Here is a 22,653-nt window from a genome sequence, read left to right as displayed (position 1 = left end):
ACAACACAAAATATATTGTATGTCATTTACCAGTTCTATAGTCTATAACAAAAAATATATTGTATGTCATTAACCAGTTCTATAGTCTACAACACAAAATACATTATATGTCATTGATGGGTTTTAATGGGTCTACAACACAAAATATATTGTATGTCATTGATTGGTGTTAATGGGTCTACAACACAAAATACATTATATGTCATTGATGGGTGTTAATGGGTCTACAACACAAAAAACATTGTATATCATTGATGGGTTTTAATGGGTCTACAACACAAAATATATTGTATGTTACAACACAAAATATATTGTATGTTACAACACAAAATATATTGTATGTTACAACACAAAATATATTTTATGTCATTTACCAGTTCTAGAGTCTACATCACAAATTATAGTGCATGTCAATAATTATAATTACATACCATCAACTTTTAGATATGTCTATAGTCTACAACACAAATTATATTGTATGCCATTAACCAGTTCTATAGTCTCCAACACAAAATATATTGTATGTCAATTACCAGTTCTATAGTCTACATCACAAATTATAGTGCATGTCAATAATTATAATTACATACCATCAACTTTTAGATATGTGGTTCCGACAATACCAGATGATCCAGTAAGGCCATTGATTCTACACTTGTATTTTCCATCGTCCTCTTTCTTCATCACCTTCCTAAATGATACAGCAGTTTCATTCACAATGTTGAGGGAGGATGGATCCACCTCCGAATCATTTAACAGGATGTTTAGTTTTGATGCGTTCACTAAATTGCTTGGTTTGTCCAGTGCACAAATCAGGTTGCTCGTCTCGTTTGTGAAGTAAAATGGGTCGTCTGGCAAGAAACCTGAAAAACAGATTATTTTCCCATTGTTTTATTTCAGAACATTTATCAACAATAGAAATTTCTTATCATTTACCTTCTGACTAATTGTCCTGGCAAAATACAGCTAATGCTTTCATGATAAAACGAGGATGTTTCATTCCAAATTGAGCTCTAACACAACAAGTTGTACAAGAGTGTTTTTTCTTTTTTTACAGATTTTCTTTTATTTCCCAAATCGGCCTTGTCTTCTGCCATTCAAGTGGCCCGGCCCCTCCTACACTACATTTTATACGACAGTTATTATTGATATTAAATTTGGACATATACATCATACAGGGTCGTATTGAAGATCACAAAGTCTGAGTTGATAGTCTGTGAATATGTTTGTCCGCGCAATAAACTCGTGCTTTCTGATTCGTTAGAAAAACACAAGTGTATGGTCTTGCATATATGTATTGAAGATCACAAAGTCTGAGTTGATAGCGAGACAGCCTTGCTTAGTTTAAACTATTTTATTGTAATACATAAGCATTAATTTGATTCTCCCCATTCTGAGCACAGTGTGCTGCCAAATCAGTTTGCTAAGCTGAACTAAAATTGCTCTTCGAAAGACAAACAAGAGGCCCAAGGGCCTTTGAGACTGATCAACATATCTCTTTTAAGTGGCCTTAACTTTTGACAAATTTCCTGACAGTCAGACACGGTATTTCACCAAACAAGTATTATAATACAGCACCGAAGATTATACTATTAATTCCCGCAATGTTTTAATGCAGTAACATCTTCCTCTTAATAATGAAATTTTTAAACAGTTTAATGCATGTTACAAAAAGATATCTAATAGAAACACTTACTTCCACATCCACAGCAAATCAGGCATGCCTGTGAAAACCCTATCAAATGTCTAAGACTCAAGATGCAGATGAAAAAGACAGTCTTCATGCTGCTAGGAGATCTCTACGCGGGACAGAGGACAGCTGGTGTACTGAGCCAGTGTACCTTCTCTGGGTTCTTGTATGCATGTATATCCCAACCTGTAAAATATAACGTTATCATTACAATGAAGAATATAAACGATAGGTTATTGTAGCAATATAAAATACAATAAATAGGTTATTGTTACACTATGAAAATTAGTAAATAGGTTATAGTAACGTCTATTTTGTTGTTTACAACCCATATTCTCTCTTTCACTAGATCTTTTCACTGGATGATTTGGTCTGATGAAGGTTACAGAGTACATACCATACTAGTCATCGAAACGTCAATAGAAACACTAATTGGTTGTGTAAACAAGAAAAGTTTCATAAAGGTTATGGTAACACCAGACTAGATATCACCAATTTAAAATCCAAGAAAAAACTACATTGACCATCTTGGGCATTGTGAAGTAGGTCATGGCATTATTCACATAGATATCTAGATCTGTATCATTTGCCACAATGCCACGAAATTAAAAGTATGAACAAAATTGTGTTAAAAGAACAGAAGATATGATCGTATTTATGTACGCCACCTAGGATTGTAAAGCTTTAAAACCTGACAAGTAATTGCATCATTATATAAAGTAAAACACTAAGAGAAATTCATGTCTGTTCGGTATATTTTTATCTGCAAAATGAGCTGGTGTCCACCGTGTAAACACGACGACATACAATGTGATTTTGACAGTATATCACCAGTTCTATTTTTAGTATCAGTGACCTTTACCTTGACATTAAGATTTTTTTAAATCCCTATTGCATATCTGTATCACAATGTATAACCATGTGAAACAGAATTTTGGCCTGGTTCCTGAGATAATCTCCAAGTGCTAAAGGACAAATTAATAAACGGACGGACGGATAATGGACAGACAGATGGATGGACAGCATGATTACTGATTATATGCAGACCCCAAATTAATTCTGACCAACTTTGCTTCATAATGTTATAACAAAATGTTTACCAGTTGAGATTTACAAAATTTGGCAATGACCTTTGACCCCATGACCTTGACCTTTGCTAAGTTGACTTCTTGGTTGATTATGACCAATTTTGCCTCATAATGTCATAACAAAATGTCGACCAAAATCTGGCCTTTTGAGGGTCATACAATGTATTTTGACTGAATACCCCCCATTGTTCTATTTTTAGAAACAGTGACCTTGACTTTGATATGATAAAATTGTGAAACCCCTTTGCACATCTACAAATCACAGTGTATAACCATGTGAAGTTTTAGAAATTTCAGGCTTTTGGAGTCCAAAATAATCTTCAGAAACAAAGGTGCTGATGGGCGGACAGACAGGCAGACATCGTAATTACTATAGCTAGGGCACCAACATCTGTGATGCAGGGCCCTAATAAATTTAGGTTTTTGTTCCTTTAGAAAATATATACTCTGGGTTGATTTACAGTCCATCCACTGAATTCAATGGTTTCTCATTGTTTGAAACAAAATATGTAACCAATCTTTACAGTTCTTGTCTCATTTTACTCAAGTTGCTTAGTCTTTCAAGACAAGAGGCCCATGGGCCTTAACGGTCACCTGAGTCCTACAGTATTTATTTTTGTTGTTTAAATATGTACCAATTTGAGTAAAAAATAGTTAAGTATAATGTTAACTTAACTTTGTCAGGACCATGGGGCGATCATTCCTACCAACTTTCAGTTCAATCCGCCCAGCAGAACTTGCCTTTAAGTTTGAAATGTAAAATGTTAACGGACGACGGACGACGACGGACGAAAACGGATAGCAATAGGTCACTTGAGCTAAAGCTCAGGTGACCTAAAAATAAAACTTTATGAAATTATCTGAAATGAAGTTTGCAAATATTTCTGTATTTATGACTTTTAAAAAAATTGTTGCAACAAATTTTTCCAGTACAGTATGAGATACCTATGTGATAACCAATCTGATTTATTAGCAGCTAACAGAGATAAGAAGACTATCTACAGTAACCCAGTTAATTATAACGGAGCCTTACCCCTTTTCTACCATATACAGATCTTGAAGGTAGTTACACAACTGAAATCATAACTGGCAGCGCAATGGATAAGCTCTCTGCATTAAAATTGTGACTTTCTACCTTAATGGTTAACATCAGTTAACCCAATCTGATTAAAGCTGGCAGCGCAATGGATAAGCTCTCTGCATTAAAATTATGACTTTCTACCTTAATGGTTAACATCAGTTAACCCAATCTGAGTAAAGCTGGCAGCACAATGGATAAGCTCTCTGCATTAAAATCGAGAGGTCTAGCATCAAATCCCTGTGGTATTTTTGGCAAAAACAGAAATATACACAAGTCAGAGAAATGCCAAACAAATACGAACTCTTATTTGTTAGAGATACAAATCAAAGTCGTGACTTTCTACCTTAATGGTTAACATCAGTTAACCCAATCTGATTAAAATCATCTGTTAAATCGCTTCGTTAACTTTGTAGGAAGTTGTATCAGATGATTTTTTTCATCAGATTGCAGTTTACCTATCAACTTTTAACTATCAGAACATTCTGACAACAAGTATACTATATAAAGTCAGTTAGGTTGGACAATATACTGTATTTACCAGTCACAGAACAAATCTGGGTGTCCTCATGGTCTCGACCTTGTAAGACGAGACAAGAGTTATTATCTTAAAAGTCAAGGGAAGGATCAGCGTAAATATAACAGGAAATCTTTAAACTTAAGCCTTGACACACGGTCATATGTGTCAACAAAGCAACATCTTGCTCGCCAATACTAGTCCATCCTACTTCAATAACATGTAGGTTTTCCGGTACTTAAAATCTACTGACCAGAAAGAGCCTTGTTTATACAAGAAAACCACAAAGGAGCATAACGGAGATTTTAATCTCTGTCGCATGAATTTTATATTTAGTGTACATGCTGCCGACCACAAACTCAAAAATTCCTACATGTAGGCTAATTCAAATTCACTGTGTGTGTGCCGGAAATACTGTTAATCTAAATACTCTTGTACAAGCAGGCTAACTCAACAAACTAAATCAACACGGGCTCGCATAAATATGATCCCTGGTCCGGTCCCAATGACCCTGAAGTGGTCAGGAGTAACTTTTGACCTTTGAACCTTGACATAACTTGATGTCACAGTACTGACCATGTTAGTTAAAGGGTTCATGAATTGTCTTGTACACAAGCTTTTTACTTCAACAAGAATTCCACGGAAGTGGATATGTCACCTGCGCAGGAAGCTGGGAGATTACGAAGAAATAGATACACTTTTCATTTCAAGAAATAATGTTAAAAGTAAGCAATAATCATAGATTATGTTTTTGGATGGCATCATTTTGTTATATAATCTGTTATTCTGGGAAGAATTTAAGGAACTTGCTATGGATACTCATTGTCTCAATTCCAAGTTTAATTTGTATGATTTGTCGGATGGTTTCCCATAAATAAATGAATAAACTTGTGGATTATGATGTTAAACAGCTAGTGTTGTCAATAACATTTGGTAAATGTGGTAGATCGAAGCCGTCCAGTATACAGTTTTAGTGAAGTTTCTATTTATAGTAACAGAGACCTTGACCTTTGACCTGCAGACCTGAAAAGCAATCCCAAGCAAGCACTTTTGGTAAGGAAGCACTGCATGAAGTTTGAGTTTGATCGGCCCAAGGAAACTCAAGTTATCACACGACAACCTCTGTTCGGCCGCCGCCGCCGCCGCCGCCGCCGCCGACACAGCTTTTCACAGGCGACACAAAAAGTTGTGACCTTTACCCTTTAACCTTGACTGATGACCATCCAGTTCTTAATAGGAGCGGATTTCATGTTACCAAACTAAGGTGTAAATGCATGTTACCATACTAGGGTGTAAATACATTTGTATTTATAACTAAGTATGTGAGAGTTCATGGGATACATATCCACAGGAGTTATACAGAAATTTTACTTTGAAATTCAAGACTTAAAGGAACTTATTCAGTAAAATAAAGGCCTAATTATAAAATATCCTGCAATTTGCAAGTTCTCATAAAAGTGAGATCTGGAGGTGTAACTTGAATGTCTCTAAACTCACCCTTTAAACACCAAACATTAACCCTAACACGGGTTGTTAGTCTGAAAATCAAAAAATAAACTTGTCACAAATATTTCATTTTATGTTTTCTGAATTCAGTATTATAAAAACAAGAGGCCAAATTGGCCTGCATTTGTAACCTTAAAAGTCATCTAAAATAAAGCTACAGGCAAAATGTCAGCATTTAAAAGAACCTGTTAAAAGTTTCAAAAACAGTTGACCCCTGTGACCTTGAAAGTCGAACAAGGTCATTACGTTGAACAAACTTTATAACTCTTCATCTCAGCATGCAACTTATCAAAATATCACCACCCTAGACCTTTTGCTTATGGTGATTAGGTCATTTAAATGTTTATACATTGACTAAATGTGACCTTGAAAAGGGGTCAAGGTCATTCAAATGAAAAATCAAATCATCAAATCATGTTACTGGCCAAATATCAACATACTGGTCCTCATGGTTATTCAGAAGAAGTTGCTTAAACATTTTAAACATATTTGACCCCTGTGACCTTGAATATAAGTCAAGGTCATTAATTTTAACAAAATTCTAGCATACTACTGACCAAATATCACCATCCTGGTCCTTTTGGTTATTCAGAAGAAGTTGTTTCAAGGTTTTTGAAGATAATTGACCCCCTGTGACCTTGAATATGAATGAAGGTCATTCATTTGAACAAACTTGCATTGGTAGCCCTTCATCCCAGCATGCTACTCGCTAAATATTCAGAAGAAGTTGATTAAAGTTTTTAACATATTTGAACCCTATTTGAACAAATTTGGTTGCCTTCATCCTAACTTGCTTCTGGCCAAATATCATCACTCTAGGCCTTTTTGGTTATGAAGACGACGTTGTTTAAAGTAAAATCTTGATGCTACACGCCGGACAGACGCTGCACTAGGGCAGATTCTAAAAACATTACAAAACCACCCAAATCAATATACAATCATAATTTAATGATCATTCAGTCAAATTTCATGCTAATTTTGACCCTTTCAAGACATTTTGTTTAATTTAGGGGCTTTAAGAACGTTTCCATTAATTTTAGGTTTTTAAAGACCAACCTTTTGTTTTCAGTGGCTTTTCATGGCCATACGGGCCCTGATGTATCCTGAACAAAAGATTTTTACTATGAACATGTGTACCTATTTACAAACTAAATTTATTTCCTCTCCTATTCATTGGAGAGTATAAATCACTACTGAACAGTTATATATTCGCGCAAGGTTTTGTTTGTGGTTTTAAGTCTTCGAAAACAGCTATGGTCAAATGAAGATGGGGTCACGGATGATGGGGTCACCCAGGGGGCAATTTTATGGAGAAAAAAAATCACAAAATGTTGCAAAGGGTTTGACAGATTTAATTTGGTCGCTTTTGTGTCCAACGAAGTAAAAACTTATAAGAAAAGTTACAAAATGCAGTAGGTAACAGCAATCCCTGCAGGGAAGGGTATGATACACATGCTGACAACTCTCTGGTATCCAAACCTTATCTACATCCTACACAGAGATACAGACAAACCATTAATTTAACGAGACTGGATGTGCAGACCCTGATAACCCAATAGTTCTCACTTCCGTGCGGCACGTAAGAAGTTCTTTCCTGTTCGCAATTCCAGAGTTTAACTAAAACATTATAATTACATCCCCATCATGAAGGTCATTTATATACATGACAAAGTCAAAGCCTTGTATATTTACATTTCCTTTGTGCAGTACGTGCTTAGATAAACATACCACACAAAAAACGTTTTTTACAATCCAGTAACAGTAAGAACTAGTACATGTAAATGTTTTCCAATCAGAAACTGTTCGGGTCTATTAATCCGACTGTTTGATGTGACGACAAATTCAAATTATGACAAAAATTCTTGAAAAGTTTCCAATTGATGCTCGCCGCTTGACCAAATTAGTAAATTTACCGTAGAAATAATGATGGTATGCAAGACAGTTTGATTTAAACATATTTTACAAAATGCGCTACAGCACATTATGGAATATATTTGAATGGAATCATGTTGCATACTATTATAAAGGTGAAACATTTGCATAACAGTCCTTTAAAATATAATCATTCACCCCTGAAATTTCATAATGAACTTATCCAACCTTTGAATTTGAACAGCTCAAATGTGTCTTCAGGGGTGAATGAGTTAATTAAACAAGAGCTGGGCGAATGATATTGCCTGAAATATGATTTTATCGTTACATATTTTGTTCAATGATTCAAAAACAACATATTGGCTGTTAATGTCAGATACATGCAGCTTCAATAAATTCTAAAACCTAATTTATCAAAAAGTTCTACATCCTTAACCTTATTTATCAAAACATATTACATCCTAAACATAATTCATAAAAAAATCTACATCCTAAAGTCTCAATTAATCTAAGTTTCTTCATCCTAGAACATAATTTAAATAATCATTCTCTATCTTAAGTTATTTAAATGTTTTTCATATCCTTAAACTAAATTTATTCCAGATTTATTTCAAGATCCTTAAACCTAACTTATTCCTAGTTTATCCAACTGTTTTATTTACAACTGTTACCTTTAACCCATGCATGCACCCCTAAAGTCACATTTGAACCTTACCAAATCAAAGACTGGGCAAGTCCAGTTTAAACATGTAGGGGTGAATGAGTTAAGCAGTGTATACCTGTACATGTTTGTGTTGCTGCATTTCCATGTGAAGTTGAAGCGAACTAGATGTAATAACACTGAACCAAGGGTCAGGACCCACGAGGGGCAGTCGCCAGGTACTGGCTGTAGGTCGGTGGTTTTTCTCTCCCTGGAACTCTGGCTTAAATGACCATAGCTTTCAATAGGACGTAAAACACAAACAAACCAAACCAAAACTGAACCAAGTGCAGTAGATACTGGCCGTAGATCGGTGGTTTTTCTCCCCCTGGGAACTCTGGCTTTCCTCAACCACCAAAACCTGGCACGTCTTTAAATGACCATAGCTGTCAATAGAACGTAAAACACAAACAAACCAAAACTGAACCAAGTGCAGTAGATACTGGCCGCAGATCGGTGGTTTTTCTCCCCCTGGGAACTCCTACTTTCCTCAACCACCAAAACCTGGCATGTCTTTAAAAGACCATAGCTGTCAATAGGACGTAAAACACAAACCAAACCAAAACTGAACCAAGTGCGGTAGATACATACACTTTGCTTTGTTTTTCTATTTTATTTGCAAAAAACTTCCTTCAGCATTTAATGATAGAATGCATAGTTCCCGACAAAGGAGGTGATAAGCCCGGAAATTTCCCCCAGAAACTCTACAAGTACTGTGTATTATGAACACATAGTAAACAGCAAGTGAACTTTGGTGACCCTGCATGTAAACACCAGGAAATTTGAGCTTAGAAATTGTTCATTGGAGTGAAAACAGATGTCATTGTGACCTAGTTTTAGCGCGTGACAAACCGTGTATTTAACAGTGTGTTTAGTTTGGTCACAACCTAGGGTGAAAAGACAAAAGAAGTATGGCCGAAAATGGCTTACACTGTATCACGGTCGCTTTCACGGACACATGGAGGCACAAACAACATGAATACTATATATGTAATGGTACTAATAAGGGGAGAGTACCAAAAATAATTCCCCAAACTACCACTTAACTCATTCACTGAAAATTCCAAAAAGAGGAATCATATTCATAAATATATACAGGATCTTACATGAGTTTCCAATTCATATGAAATTTATTAAACAAGTCAAAGAATTTGTCAGAGCTAAAATGAAATAGAAACGAGCGTAAGATACTTTTTATCACATAATCAAGATTTGTGGCACTTATTCGTGTAAAACAACATTTTTCATGAAAAAAGCCGCCTTTTTGACTCCAGTGCGTAGGTCTGTGACGTCATGTACTTGTCCTAGGCGTGACGTCACAATTGAAACAAATGAAACTTACAACCAATCACAGGGCTGATAGGTCATATTACATGGGTTAATACGCAAAAAGTATTACATGGGTATATTCAGTGGATAACACAGTCCATTATGTGATAAATAGTTATATTAGAGGAAGAATATTGATGAGTGTTCTTACAAAGGAAATTAGCAACCAACTGGGGCTCATCCCAGATAGTTATAGAACACACTGAAATCTCTGGCTTTTGCAAATGTCAGTACATACCCAAAACGGATCATGGTTTTAATTTACAAATCTTTGCTTGGTCCTCAAAAAAATGTCTTCTGATGCTATTTAAACTGTTTAGGACTGTATCAAATACTGCAAGAACTCCAAATATTTCAAAGCTATATCTCACATTTTATATATCATCATTACTGCCATTAATTGTCCTGAACAATCTCAGCCAAACCATCTTTCAAGTGAGTTCAGTTTCTTCAACCTACACAAGATGTGTGCCAAGTTGTCAAACTATTTAAGCAAAAAAGTAAAAAGTAAAAAGATGATGATGTACACCTGGCTTTATACAACTTTTAAGATTCCATAGTTTGGTTTGTTTGGTGTTTTACGTCCTATTTACAGCAATGGTCATTAAAGGGCGTGCCAGGTTTTGGTGGTGAAGGAAAGCCGGAGTATCAGGTGAAAAACCACTGACCTACGGCCAGTATCTGACGACTTCCCCACGTAGGTCTCGAACCCGCAAACCCAGTGAAGGAGGGCTAGTGGTAGCAGAATGTTAGACGCCTTATACCACTTGGCCACTGCGGACCCCCAAGATTCCATACATAGAGTGGCTTATTTTGGCTTATTTGAATATGTTTTACATTGAACAGCAGGATAGAGTTGTTACAAGCGACGTTAACTTTACACTCTACATCTGTTAACACAAGTCAAAGAAAAACAATCTGAACTTGTGCAAGTGGCTTCATGTTTTTGTCTTAGGATGCCCATACCACTGCCCAAAACTAAAACTAAGTGCTGGAAACTGGTTTTTCAGTATGACTATAGTTTTGATAAATTATTTCTGAAAAGAAAACAATTCCTTGTGGAACTTATATGAGAAATAATTAATACATATATATGTTGTTGTTTTTTTAAACCAACAGCAGTGTTCCTAGTGTTACCGGGATTCAAACCATCGGAATCTCATACCATCGCTCTAGCCAACCAAACTCTCTAATCAACAGAACTGTTCGGACCCGACTGTACTACAGTTACACCCAAACGGAAGTTAAGGGGAGGTTACTGTATTTAGGAAAATCCACAGTACAGTGGGACTGGGAACCTTAAGATAATTAATTAAAATCCTGATATTTATGCAATTTTTGTTTCAAATTTCAATAGCTCTGAAAATATTTGAGATCAAAAACGTTACCTACCATAATTGCCCCATTGAGCTCACAGTTTTCTAACAAACGAGGCCAGCTGTTGCCCATTGAGCTCACAGTTTTCTAACAACCTGCAGCCCAGCTGTGTATCTTCACACTGATCATTTAAACCCCAGAAACTAGACTCTTCCTTCTTCCAGGTGTTTTGTGATGCTTGTGCTATAAGTCCTACAATGAAGGTTTATGTTAACATGCCAAAAGTTTTGACCTGTAGTGTAAAGTATGTGCATTGTACAGAGTGTCATTTCAGGGAACAGCGGAGGAGTGTCTGATGGACAGATGGGGGTCACTGGTTTGATTTCTTTCAATGCACAAATACTTTATTCACTACTTCAGAGTACTTTCTTTCCCTTTAAGTTGTGGAGAACCCTTGGCGGGGTTAATACCGTTTACGAACCTCGACTATGATGGTCTTTAATTTGAGGGTGTTGGAGAAGGCGTGGTGTAAAAGATGTTGATGTGCATTTTACATAATATCCAATCTTGACTAGAGGGAATTTCACTTAAGCTCAGTTGGTAGAGTGTCTCACTGTTTTTGGTTGCTGGTTTCATCCCAGCAAAGACAACTTGTTCTTTTCACTACATCCTTCCCATAACAATTAAACCACTTAATCCTAAATTAAGAACAAAGCATAATCCTATAATCTTAGAGGGTGACGACTTGGAAGAATGAGGATGGGGGTCGAGCCCGGGGCTGGGGTTAGGGGCCGGGGCTAGGGGGNTATTTTACATAATATCAAATCTTGAGTAGAGGGAATTTCAGTTGAGCTGAGTAATTGAAGAGTGTGTGACTATGACATCTTGGGTTGCTGTTCGATCCCAGGAAAGACGACTTTTTCTTGACACTACATCCTTCCTTTTACAAACAAAACCACTTCATCTTGAACTTAGTACAAAGCATTGGACTACACACATCACAGGAGGTGTGTGTTTAAATGATGTATCAAAAGAAAGGTTCCCGACAAAACCTTTAATACAAACATATAGGTCAATTCACTTCCCTAAAACAAGGGCTTTTAAGTGGAATGTGTTATGTACTTGTATCATATGTTCAAAGTCCACCTTCAGCTGTCTAAACACATCTGTATATGGGTCAAGACTGAAAGCCATGGACTAATTTAAGTGTTTTGTAAAATCACTATAAATTAACAACAAGCTCAGAGATTCTCAGTAGCTGATTGGTCTAAAGGTGCATCTAGTAATTTCTTGGCTCTTGGCATATCTCGACAGCCTGACACAGTCCTGAGCATAAAAATTGCATTTGTGTGTGTCGCCGTGTTCTGCAAAATTTATGTTGAGAAATCAGCAAGTCCAATTGTAACAATCTCAGTCTAAATTAACGAATTTGACTATGTGACCTTGAAAGAGGCCAATGTCACTTATTTAAGGATACCTGATTGCCCTTAATTTCAGCATGCTACAGGCAAAATATCATGACCCTAAGCCTATTAGTTATTCTGGAGAAATAGCTTCAAGGATTTAACAATTTGACCCCTATGACCTTGAAATTGGGTCAAAGTCATTGATTTGCCAACATCCAATATGTATATATATGCTACTGGTAAAATATCATCCTAGGCCTATTGAAATGAGAATTGAATATTAGTGGAAATATCACTAATTACATGTATTTTGAATTTGTTTTCTCTGTATATATATATATTTAAGGTCGAATGAGTGTATTGATAAACGGAAATAGAAAATACATCCCTAGTTGAAAATCCAATGTAGGGAGACAGTATCACAATTTCCGCATATTCTAATGAGTCTAGAGTTGTGATGAATATTGTATGTTTATTATTGACAGAACAGTGTGTTCTCTCAATATTAAAGTATTTCAAAGCAATCCAGGCATTAATTCAGGTTTTTTTATCAATGACTCACTACACTGTCCATTTTTCTGTACTTCAGGAAACCGACTACCTATTTCACTACTGTGAAGTTTTTCAAGAAAGATAACTCTTACATGCAATTACTATGAGTCTGGTCATTCTGTAATTTAACCTCAAGAAAATTGCAACAGAATATTTTACGACTGTTTCCTTTTAATTGATTGTATTTGAGTTTGTATTAAAAAGTCTACCAAAATCAACCTTCGGGAAAATGGTTAATTCCCGCATCAAAAAAGATAAATACAAACGAGGAGAATATGGCACCCACGACCGCCGTACATCAGGAAGAGCTCGCAAAGGGAGATAATTTGTAGTGATCATGCTAGTGCCTTGGAAAATATTCGGAAACAAAACAACGATAACGGAGCCGTATTATTTCATGGTAAGTTGACAAATGCACATTTATTTAAAAATGTAATTTATAATGATGAAAATAATAGCAGTTGGCTTCCAATATACGTTTAACATGCCCATCAACCATAAATTGTGTAGCGTCGTCTGCTATGTAACTACGGCCGCACCAGCAGAGAACATGTGTGTTAAACACGACCGATAACCATATTCCTGTCTTTAATAAATTCATCCAACATTGTTACAATATTATTAGAAACATAATTATGTGAAAAATTATATCGAAAAGTGGAAAATCAATAAAAACTTTGGACCCTCCTTGATAAAATAGAAAATGTATGGAAGCCCATGAGTGACATGATGTATAATAATTTGCGTAATGCGTACGCAATTTGCAATTCATTAAATTCATTACGTTTTACAGCCAATCTTGACAATATTGATATCGAAACAAGTTACCTATTTCTAAAACACCCGATATTGACATTTCTCGTCTTGAGTGCATTAGTTTTACTGTTTAAAGTCACAAAATTAACTCTTTTAACCGACTTGTAACTTTTTTTTGTCTGTGAAATTGGTGAAAAACGGAACCAGGAAAATTCAGCAAATGCAGATGCTATTACTGAAATATATAGGAATTTAAACAATTTTACTCTCTTTTGGCACGATGCTGTAAGACATTTTTCTTCTTTCAGAATTACGGCTATACCAGTAAATATGGAAGAATGTGTTCTGTGTCATCATTCTCTCCAGGACGGACGGGATATAGCTGTGACCTTACGACAAAAAGGTAGTATAGGTATAAACGAAGCCAGCAAGGTACGTGGCGACTCCATACTTACTGTCCCAGGTCAACAAGTACACCAAGATTGTCGCAAGTCATATGTTAATCCAAAGTCTATGCACCTAAACCAAAAGAAATCTCAGGATAAAGATACGGATTCCTTATTAGCATCAAAAAGCAGTCTTCGTTCGAGTTCCCTTTTTGATTTTCAACAACACTGTCTTTTCTGTGGTCAATCTGCAAGATTGTCTGGAAACAAAAGAGGCCCTGACGTATTTCCAGTTCGAACTTCAGATTTTGATTGCACAATTTTGGATATTTGCACAGACCGCAATGATGATTGGGCTGCTGAGGTGAAGGGAAGGATAGAATATGCAGCTGATCTTTACGCTGCTGATGCATTGTATCATCAAAGTTGTAGTGTTAACTTCCGAACCTTCAGACAGGTACCCCAAGAATTTTCCCCACAAACAAAGAAACAGAGGACACCAGTTGGAAGACCATCAGCAAAAAGAGAAAGTTTTATATATGCAACAGAGTATTTGGTTCAGCATGACAATGAACAAATTACCATCATCGATCTGGTAAAGAAAATGGCAGAACATTGTGGGGAAGAAAATGCATATAGTGTGTCACATATGAAGGTTAAATTATTAGAACATTTTGGACCTCGGATTGTGATATCTGAAATTAATGGTAAATCAAATGTTGTGACTCTCCAATACACTGCTAGGTCTATTCTCCAGGATTATTATGAGAATCAGACAAAGAGTAACACTGAATCGGAGACAAAATTCATCATCATGACAGCAGCCAAACTTCTTAAAAAAGATATACGTGCAATGCAAGCATCTAAGGATTACTATACGGCGACTGAGGATTTGTCTTCTTTGGACAAAAATATCGACTTTGTTCCAGAATCTCTTCAGCTTCTGCTTAGGACATTGTTTTCAAAAGACTCTGAACTACGTGTAGCTTCCATTGGACAAGCACTTATACAAAGTAGTGCCCCAAAGCAGTGCATTTCGCCTCTACAAATCGGACTTGGTGTGCAATTACACCATCACTTTGCATCACGACTGCTGATAGATACATTATCAAAACTGGGATTTTGTTCTTCCTATACAGAAGTTCAGAAATTTGAATCATCAGCTGCGTTTGAGAAAGGCAAAGACCGTCCTATGACTGGCTTTGATCTTGAAGGATGTCTGCAATATGTAGCAGACAACGTTGACCATAATACAAGAACGCTTGATGGCAAAAATACATTTCATGGTATGGGCATTATAGCTGGAGTTACCCCTGGAATAACTGGTTCCATCAAAGTTCCAAGACGGGAAGTATCAGCTGAGGAATTGCGTGTCATGGGCAAAATCAACGTTAAACATTATGTTAAAAAACTATCTGAACATGGGTTTGCTGCATTGAAATATCAAGAACTTCGCAAGATGACTGTTGTAAATAAAGCAGAAATGATGGACATCTTACATAGTGTGGCTTGGCCTTTAAGAACACCTGCTCCAATCTGGTCTGGATTCATGCAAATGGTGAGCAAGGGCAATCATCCAGGACAATCGTCAATTGTGTTCCTTCCTATGATAGATATGGATCCTACAAACATGTCATGCATCTACTCAACCATACACTTTGTCACTTCAGAGGCTATACGTTATGGGACAACTCCAGTCTTGACCTTCGACCAGCCCCTTTTTTGGAAAGCAATGGAGATTGTTTGTAACGAACTTCCTGGAAGTGATATAGCTGATGTAGTTCTACGTCTGGGAGGTTTTCACACAGAGATGAGCTTTCTGGGAAGCATAGGTCGTATCATGAGTGGGACAGGACTACAGGATGCGTTAGAAACTATATTTGCTCCGAATGCCGTCAGTCATATGCTCAGCGGGAAAGCAGTAGCCAGGGCTGTGAGGGGATTTATGCTGGTGGATTTGGCTTTACAGTCTCTACTTGTAGAACAGATGTTTCAGGCACAGTGTGAATTCAACGAAGAGTGTACAGAATATCCAGAACTCCTCCAAAGTGTTCTTGCCCTTTATGATAACTTGATGAGTGAGCACTACAACAGCAGTGAATCAATTGAATCAAATGAATCTCTGACTGAAATTTCTACCATGATGTCAGATTTGAAAGAGCAGCTTCAGAGGTCAAGGACATCTTCTCTGTGGATCACTTTCTGTGAAATGATGGCGATTCTTCGACGATTTCTAAAGGCTGAACGGACCGGAAATTGGGACTTACATTTACAGACAACTCGGGAAATGTTACTATACTTTGCAGCATCTGGACACAACCTGTATACAAAATCTGCGTATATTTACCTCTCCAACATGCAAAATCTTGAATCGGAACACCCAGATGTTTATCAACACTTTCAGGATGGTCATCACGTTCTACGACGTAGCAACCGTTATTGGGCTGGTCTCTCTACTGATCTTGCGATTGAACAAGTACTGATGAAAAACATAAAATCTTGTGGGGGTTTGACTAGAGGACGGGGAATGGATGAAGCCCAGAGAGCCCAGTGGGTGTTATCTATGCCGGCGTGTGCAGAGTACAATTCAGCAATGCAAAACATCACTGGAGTGATCACTCGGTCAGATGATCAGCACAAGGAAATGTCAAAAGGCCGGATGGCGAGAGATTTCAAGGACACCCAGACTATCATTGACTTCCTCAAAGAAAGAAATCCATTTGCAGAAGATCTTTCTTTACGAAATATCGTCACTGGAGAGGTTGCAGATGATACAGCAAATGCAGACAAAGCGTTAGAAATTGGGCAGAAGATCCTGAAGAAGATGGTGGACCAACCTGTTACTGAATTTTCCTTCAAAAGATCAGAACAAGTAATCACAGTTGGAACAAAACCCAATTCGAAATCTGGATTTGATCATGATCATATTGATGTGGATCCCCAATTGATGTTCCAGCGTCTTATAACAGCTGCAAATGGTCTGTTTGAGAACACGTCAGATGTTTTCAAGCATGAATTATCCAGTTTCCCATCATCGTTATTTGACAACAACGGATTGCCACAAGAGAGTTGCAAGTCACCACCCTTGATGAAAACGTGCAGCATGTGATAGATGGAGGCTCCCTTTTACAAAGAATACCCTGGCGATCTGAGTCAACTTTCAAAGACATATGTCAAGTATACGTAACACATATCAACGCCAGGTGTACTGACCCTGTCATAGTTTTTGACAGCTATCCAGACCACCCAGTCACAAAGGACATTACACACATGCGTCGGTCTAAAGGAATCGTGTCACCCAACGTCAATTTTGCGGAAAATATGCCATTCAAATCCAAGAAGGAAGCTTTCTTGGGGAATCCTGTCAACAAACAAAAGTTCATAGATATGTTGTCATCAAAGTTGTCTGAAAGTGGTGTAAGATGTCTGAAGGCTGTCGATGATGCCGATCTCTTGATTGCACAGTCAGCGGTGAACTTCTCAAAAGAACAGAAAACAGCAGTAATTGGAGAAGATACAGATTTGCTAGTACTGCTCTGCCATCATGCAGACCCGAATCAATACCCTATAATTTTCAAGTCCGATAAGCAAGTAGGAAGAAAACTAAAAATTTGGGATATTAGCAAAACCATCAAATCTCTCGGAGAAGACATTTGCAATCTGCTGCCGTTTATTCATGCAATAACCGGCTGTGACACAACCTCGAGACTGTTTGGTATCGGGAAGAACATTGGATTAAAGAAATGTAAAGAAAATGCATATTTCATGGAACAAGGGAAAACTTTCATTCACAGTTCTTCTTCTAAAGATGAGGTCATTAAGGCGGGTGCAGAATGCATTGTACAAATGTATGGAGGATTACAGCACGAGGGACTTGATATTCTACGCTGGAGGAAATTTACTTCAAAAGTGGTATCAGGACACGTTGGCGTCCAAATTAAAACTCTGCCTCCAACCTCTGATGCGGCAAAATACCACAGCTTGAGAACTTATCTGCAGTGTCAGCAATGGATAAACAATGGACAGAATCTTGATCCTACAGAATGGGGGTGGTATATTCAAAACGGTAAACTGTTTCCAGTCAAGTCGTCAATTGCACCAGCACCCGAACAGTTAATGAAAATGATTAAATGCAACTGCAAGCTTAACTGCGATACAAAACGGTGCACCTGTCGTAGAAACGGACTAGAGTGCTCAGCTGCCTGTGGGGAATGTAGGGGAATAAACTGCACTAATTCGAATCCTGTGACCGCAGAAGACTTGGGCGAGGATTAGAATAATGCCCTGTGAAATATTGTGAGTAGTACAAAACAGTACGAGGACAAGTACAATTGCATTAGTCCAATGGACGATTTTGGAAACTTATTAACATCATTTTAAAAATGTCCTCAAAATGCAAATGAGTGGCTGCCATGTTGGTTTCCCTGTCTATGGTCAACAAGCGAAGAAATATAATTAATTCCGTCCTTTATAATATTACACATTTCACAATAATACTTACATTAAGATTTTATTTGATAAACATTCTATTCATACTGTTTTTTGAAAAACAAAGAACATGAATTACCTTAGAACTTTGACTGCAAACCTTGAACTGAGCCATGTTGGCGTCAGTTTGAACAACACCAGGATGACGTCATAATTGAATATCGTTATTGGCGCCAAAGTATTGAAGGACACTTGACTTATCAAAATAATCTATTGTCTTTGGAATTATACACACACACAATTAGGTGATTTTTTCCACAATTAGTACATTTAGTTCTTAAAATGATATATGAAGTGTGATTATCTTACATTTTAATATAATATGTATGACTTATTATTCCAATAATTGAAAATCTATGGCAACATTTAACTTCTCGGCCACTCTTCATATATGTCCTCTATTTGACCTTGAACTATTATAATGAATTAAATTGTCCCTGTGATACTTTTATAAAGTAAATAAAAGTTGTATATCCAGATTGTTCTTTAATTTATTTATATTAAAAAGAAAACTATAATAAATTTGAATCTCTTCCTTCCTACAAATATCCCAAAATACGAAAATACGAATTATATAGGCATATATCTTGTGACCTTGAGAAAGGTCATTTCCATGAGTTGATTTTGGTAGACTTTTTTTCCCTGAAAGCTGACATGCTACCAAATAACATAAAGTATGAATTAATTCTGTTGCAATTTTCTTGAGGTTGGCCCTTTATTTCGACCAAAATGACCAGACTATATGTGTATTATGGTTTTATTATAAAATGTTAATTTTTAATCGTTTACAGATAATTTATTTTACTCAATATCAGAATTTATCAAATTGATATACATTAATGCAATACTAATCTATGGCAGTATCACTTTTATTGACATTATTTTGCAAAACATTGCGTCTTTCATTTTTTTTTCTTCAAAATTCAATCCTTTTTACATAAATTTCCATTTAATATTCTTAAAATTCTGACAACCTGTATTTTTTTGTGGCAGGAAATTTTCTTTACTTCAAAGCAATATAACTACAAAATCTGAAGAAATTCTACTGAGAAATGGTTACACAAACTTATTACCTTAATAACAATGGTAATTTAAACAAAGTAGAATCATAAGGCTAAATGCATGGAAGTAATGTGATAGATTTACTTTAAAATGCTAATAGTTATATAGATTGTATATCCTGTGTAAACCTCCCTTAAGTTCTTAAAACTAACCATAAATGATTAATCTCCGATATTGGTCCTGACAAAGTCAGAAGAGGCTAAACAATGACATAAATTTCTCATTTATCCAGAGAAACAGAGAAAAAAAACTCACTACTGTATAACACAAAATGTTCATGGGTACTTTTCTTCATGGTTTGAAGCCATTTAGATCGTTTCGTGGTACAAATTTCCATGGATATCCTATATTAACAAACAGTAGACACGTATATCATTCATATTTGTTGTATTAATTTTCATGGTTCAATAGCAACTATGAAAACCATGAATGCACATTTCATGTTAAACAGTAGTCTTGACTTTATCTCACTAAAAAAATCACTGATCTCTCTAGTTTGCACCAGAAAGTTATGGCATGTATATTATTTATATACTAAAAGATTGATGACAAATATGTTATCCAGCTTCTTTACTTACATTCTTTTCATCATTTAAAGCATTACGTAGTCTGGTTACTGATGGGCAATCGGTTTAAAATCATAAAAAATAGTTGGTTTGTAATCGGAAGTAGTGAACCGATCAATGATCGATCGCATATTCAATTTATAAATTTATGGGACTGAACACCCAAATAAAGTGAGAACAATACTTTTACATCAATAGACAGAGTTGTTAACTACACATTAGGTTTCGTTCTTTTATTTATATAATGTATGCATATCAACCAACTTTTATGCATTTTTATCAATCATATAGTACATGAATAAATCATAAGAATATATGACTTTCAAAGCATACTTAACGTGGAAGTCATTTAAAAACTGATGAACCAATTATATCGATTATGGAACTTGTAATCGATAATCGGAATCGGAAAGCACAAACCGATCGATTTTCCAATATAATCGATCATTAGCCCATCACTAAGTCTGGTCACTTTGAATATTGTCAAAAAATTGGTTTTCCTTTTTGCAATTATTGCCCTTAGCTTCTTCTTTATAGTTTCACCAGACCTTCTTGGCATAGAAGATGGCCCTGATGGTAACTGTAAACTGACCTGTCAAATTAGTCTCATCACCGGTCATAAATAGTAATCAATGAACGTTCGTTATCAAGATTTGACCATCACATTTCAGTACACAAACGGAAAAGGCTAACAATACACAAAATCACAGGGATGTTGCTTACTCGTTTATCTTGTAAGTCTGTGATAAAGCTGCAATAAAAACTTGCTGGCTTTTTGTGATTTTTAATTTCTATATCAGAACAACAAATATATTGTTAAGTGTATATATCCTTTGTGTAAAAGAGAAAGCAGTACTTGTCAACTCTCCCTATTGAGGAGGGAGACCCTCGATTTTGAACGTTAAAATTGAGCATTTCTCAATCTTTGAATTTGCTAAACTATTCTTATTTCCTAAGATCTGATGATTTCATATCAAAGAACAACTCAGTTCCATTTTAAAGTGTTTTTCCCCCCTGTGGTGTACATAGTCTACACACCTTTTATTTAACCTTTTAATTCCTAATATGCGTAATTTCCCCGATGGAAAATTACAAAAGTTGGTACTGAAGGATGAGAAAGTTTATACCCTCTGTCAGTCAGTCAATACACCCATAATATAATTCTTATGTGTGACAGATGAGGCTAGTAGTTCTACCTACCTACACAATTATCAAATCTGGTCAACTGAAATGTAAGATTCACCATTTAATTATATATAAACTGACAGAACTACAGTAACCCTGTTACATGAACACATGCACACAGGAACAGGTCTGTTTCGTTTTAAAAATAGAAGGCCTACTAAATTTGTAGTACAGGTGAACTATAACTTTTCAAAATCATTCAAGCGTAAAATTAGGCCTAACAAATGCAGGTGATCAACGTAAGTTACACCTGTGAAACACATGTACTAGGCAGCTTCGTCTATCAGTATGTATATGTAGCTATGCCCAAGCTAAGGGGAGATAACTCCAATTGAATTTTNATATGGGTGTTATTGACAGACGAAGGCTAAGTAGGGCAGTAGAATTAAAGAGCTAAGCTAAGACCATATATTAATCGTGGTGGTCAGTTATCTTTTTATGAGTCATTATACAGCCACACCACAGACTAATTAAACACTCGTCATATATATAAGTCTTAGAAACGTACCATCAAATCTTTCTCCAACCTCCACAAGGCCTACTCGACTTTAGTCCATCTTTGCCAAGTTTGGGGATTTCCAACGCGTCAGGCCGGTCATCAATGATAATGCTGCTCCTGATGATGCTTATGACAAGCTTCAGCGTTGTTTAGTCCTATATTATAATAACATCTTCATTATTTAACACCAATGGCAACGATGACAATGAAACAGTCCAGCTTTATTAAATAACTTCCTGATGCCGAAGTGAAACACAAAAATGAAATCGTAATCGTTGGGAAGTTTAACATTACACAATATACACGACAAGCGTCTTAAAGATCTGCTATGCACATGAGCACGGCAGATATCACGTGCGCCTCACATGTGTATGTTTTCTGGCCTACTAGCCTACTATAATCGATTCTAATCTACTCTTCCTGTAACAACAGTCACACACTTGACCAGAACGTTGGAACATATTTGAAAATTGTATGCAGATAATAAAGCTCATACTGTTGTTATTACTCCCCTCTGTGTTAAAATAAACGATTTTCGCTCTTTATGGTGCTATGGAAGCTTGGTGAAAAGTCGGATATTATTTTCAGCTACATAGATCGGCAACAATATCTGACGCCAAATGATAGCCGGACCAGAGGTAAAAACCGCTTCTACC

At 36.3% G+C, this 22,653-nt stretch overlaps 2 protein-coding genes across 2 annotated transcripts; one reads left to right on the top strand and one right to left on the bottom strand.

Annotated features, from left to right (window-relative positions):
* Nucleotides 1-557: 557 nt before the first annotated feature.
* On the bottom strand, nucleotides 558-22,284 carry LOC110456050. The gene is made up of 3 exons (XM_021506574.1): nucleotides 22,007-22,284; nucleotides 1,697-1,876; nucleotides 558-863 (listed from the first exon to the last, which is right to left on the bottom strand). The coding sequence occupies exons 2-3, from the start codon at nucleotides 1,782-1,784 to the stop codon at nucleotides 583-585; spliced, it is 369 nt and encodes a 122-aa protein (XP_021362249.1). The 5' UTR covers nucleotides 1,785-1,876; nucleotides 22,007-22,284; the 3' UTR covers nucleotides 558-582.
* Nucleotides 13,373-17,306, top strand: LOC110456045. Its single transcript, XM_021506569.1, has 2 exons — nucleotides 13,373-13,455; nucleotides 14,120-17,306. Exon 2 carries the CDS (start codon nucleotides 14,142-14,144, stop codon nucleotides 17,304-17,306), a length of 3,165 nt encoding a protein of 1,054 aa, XP_021362244.1. The 5' UTR covers nucleotides 13,373-13,455; nucleotides 14,120-14,141.
* Nucleotides 22,285-22,653: the final 369 nt, after the last annotated feature.

This window comes from Mizuhopecten yessoensis, unplaced genomic scaffold (genome assembly GCF_002113885.1).
Source record: "Mizuhopecten yessoensis strain PY_sf001 unplaced genomic scaffold, ASM211388v2 scaffold8479, whole genome shotgun sequence".
Classification (NCBI taxonomy): Eukaryota; Metazoa; Mollusca; class Bivalvia; order Pectinida; family Pectinidae; genus Mizuhopecten; species Mizuhopecten yessoensis.
This window is presented reverse-complemented; position numbering and strand designations above follow the sequence as displayed.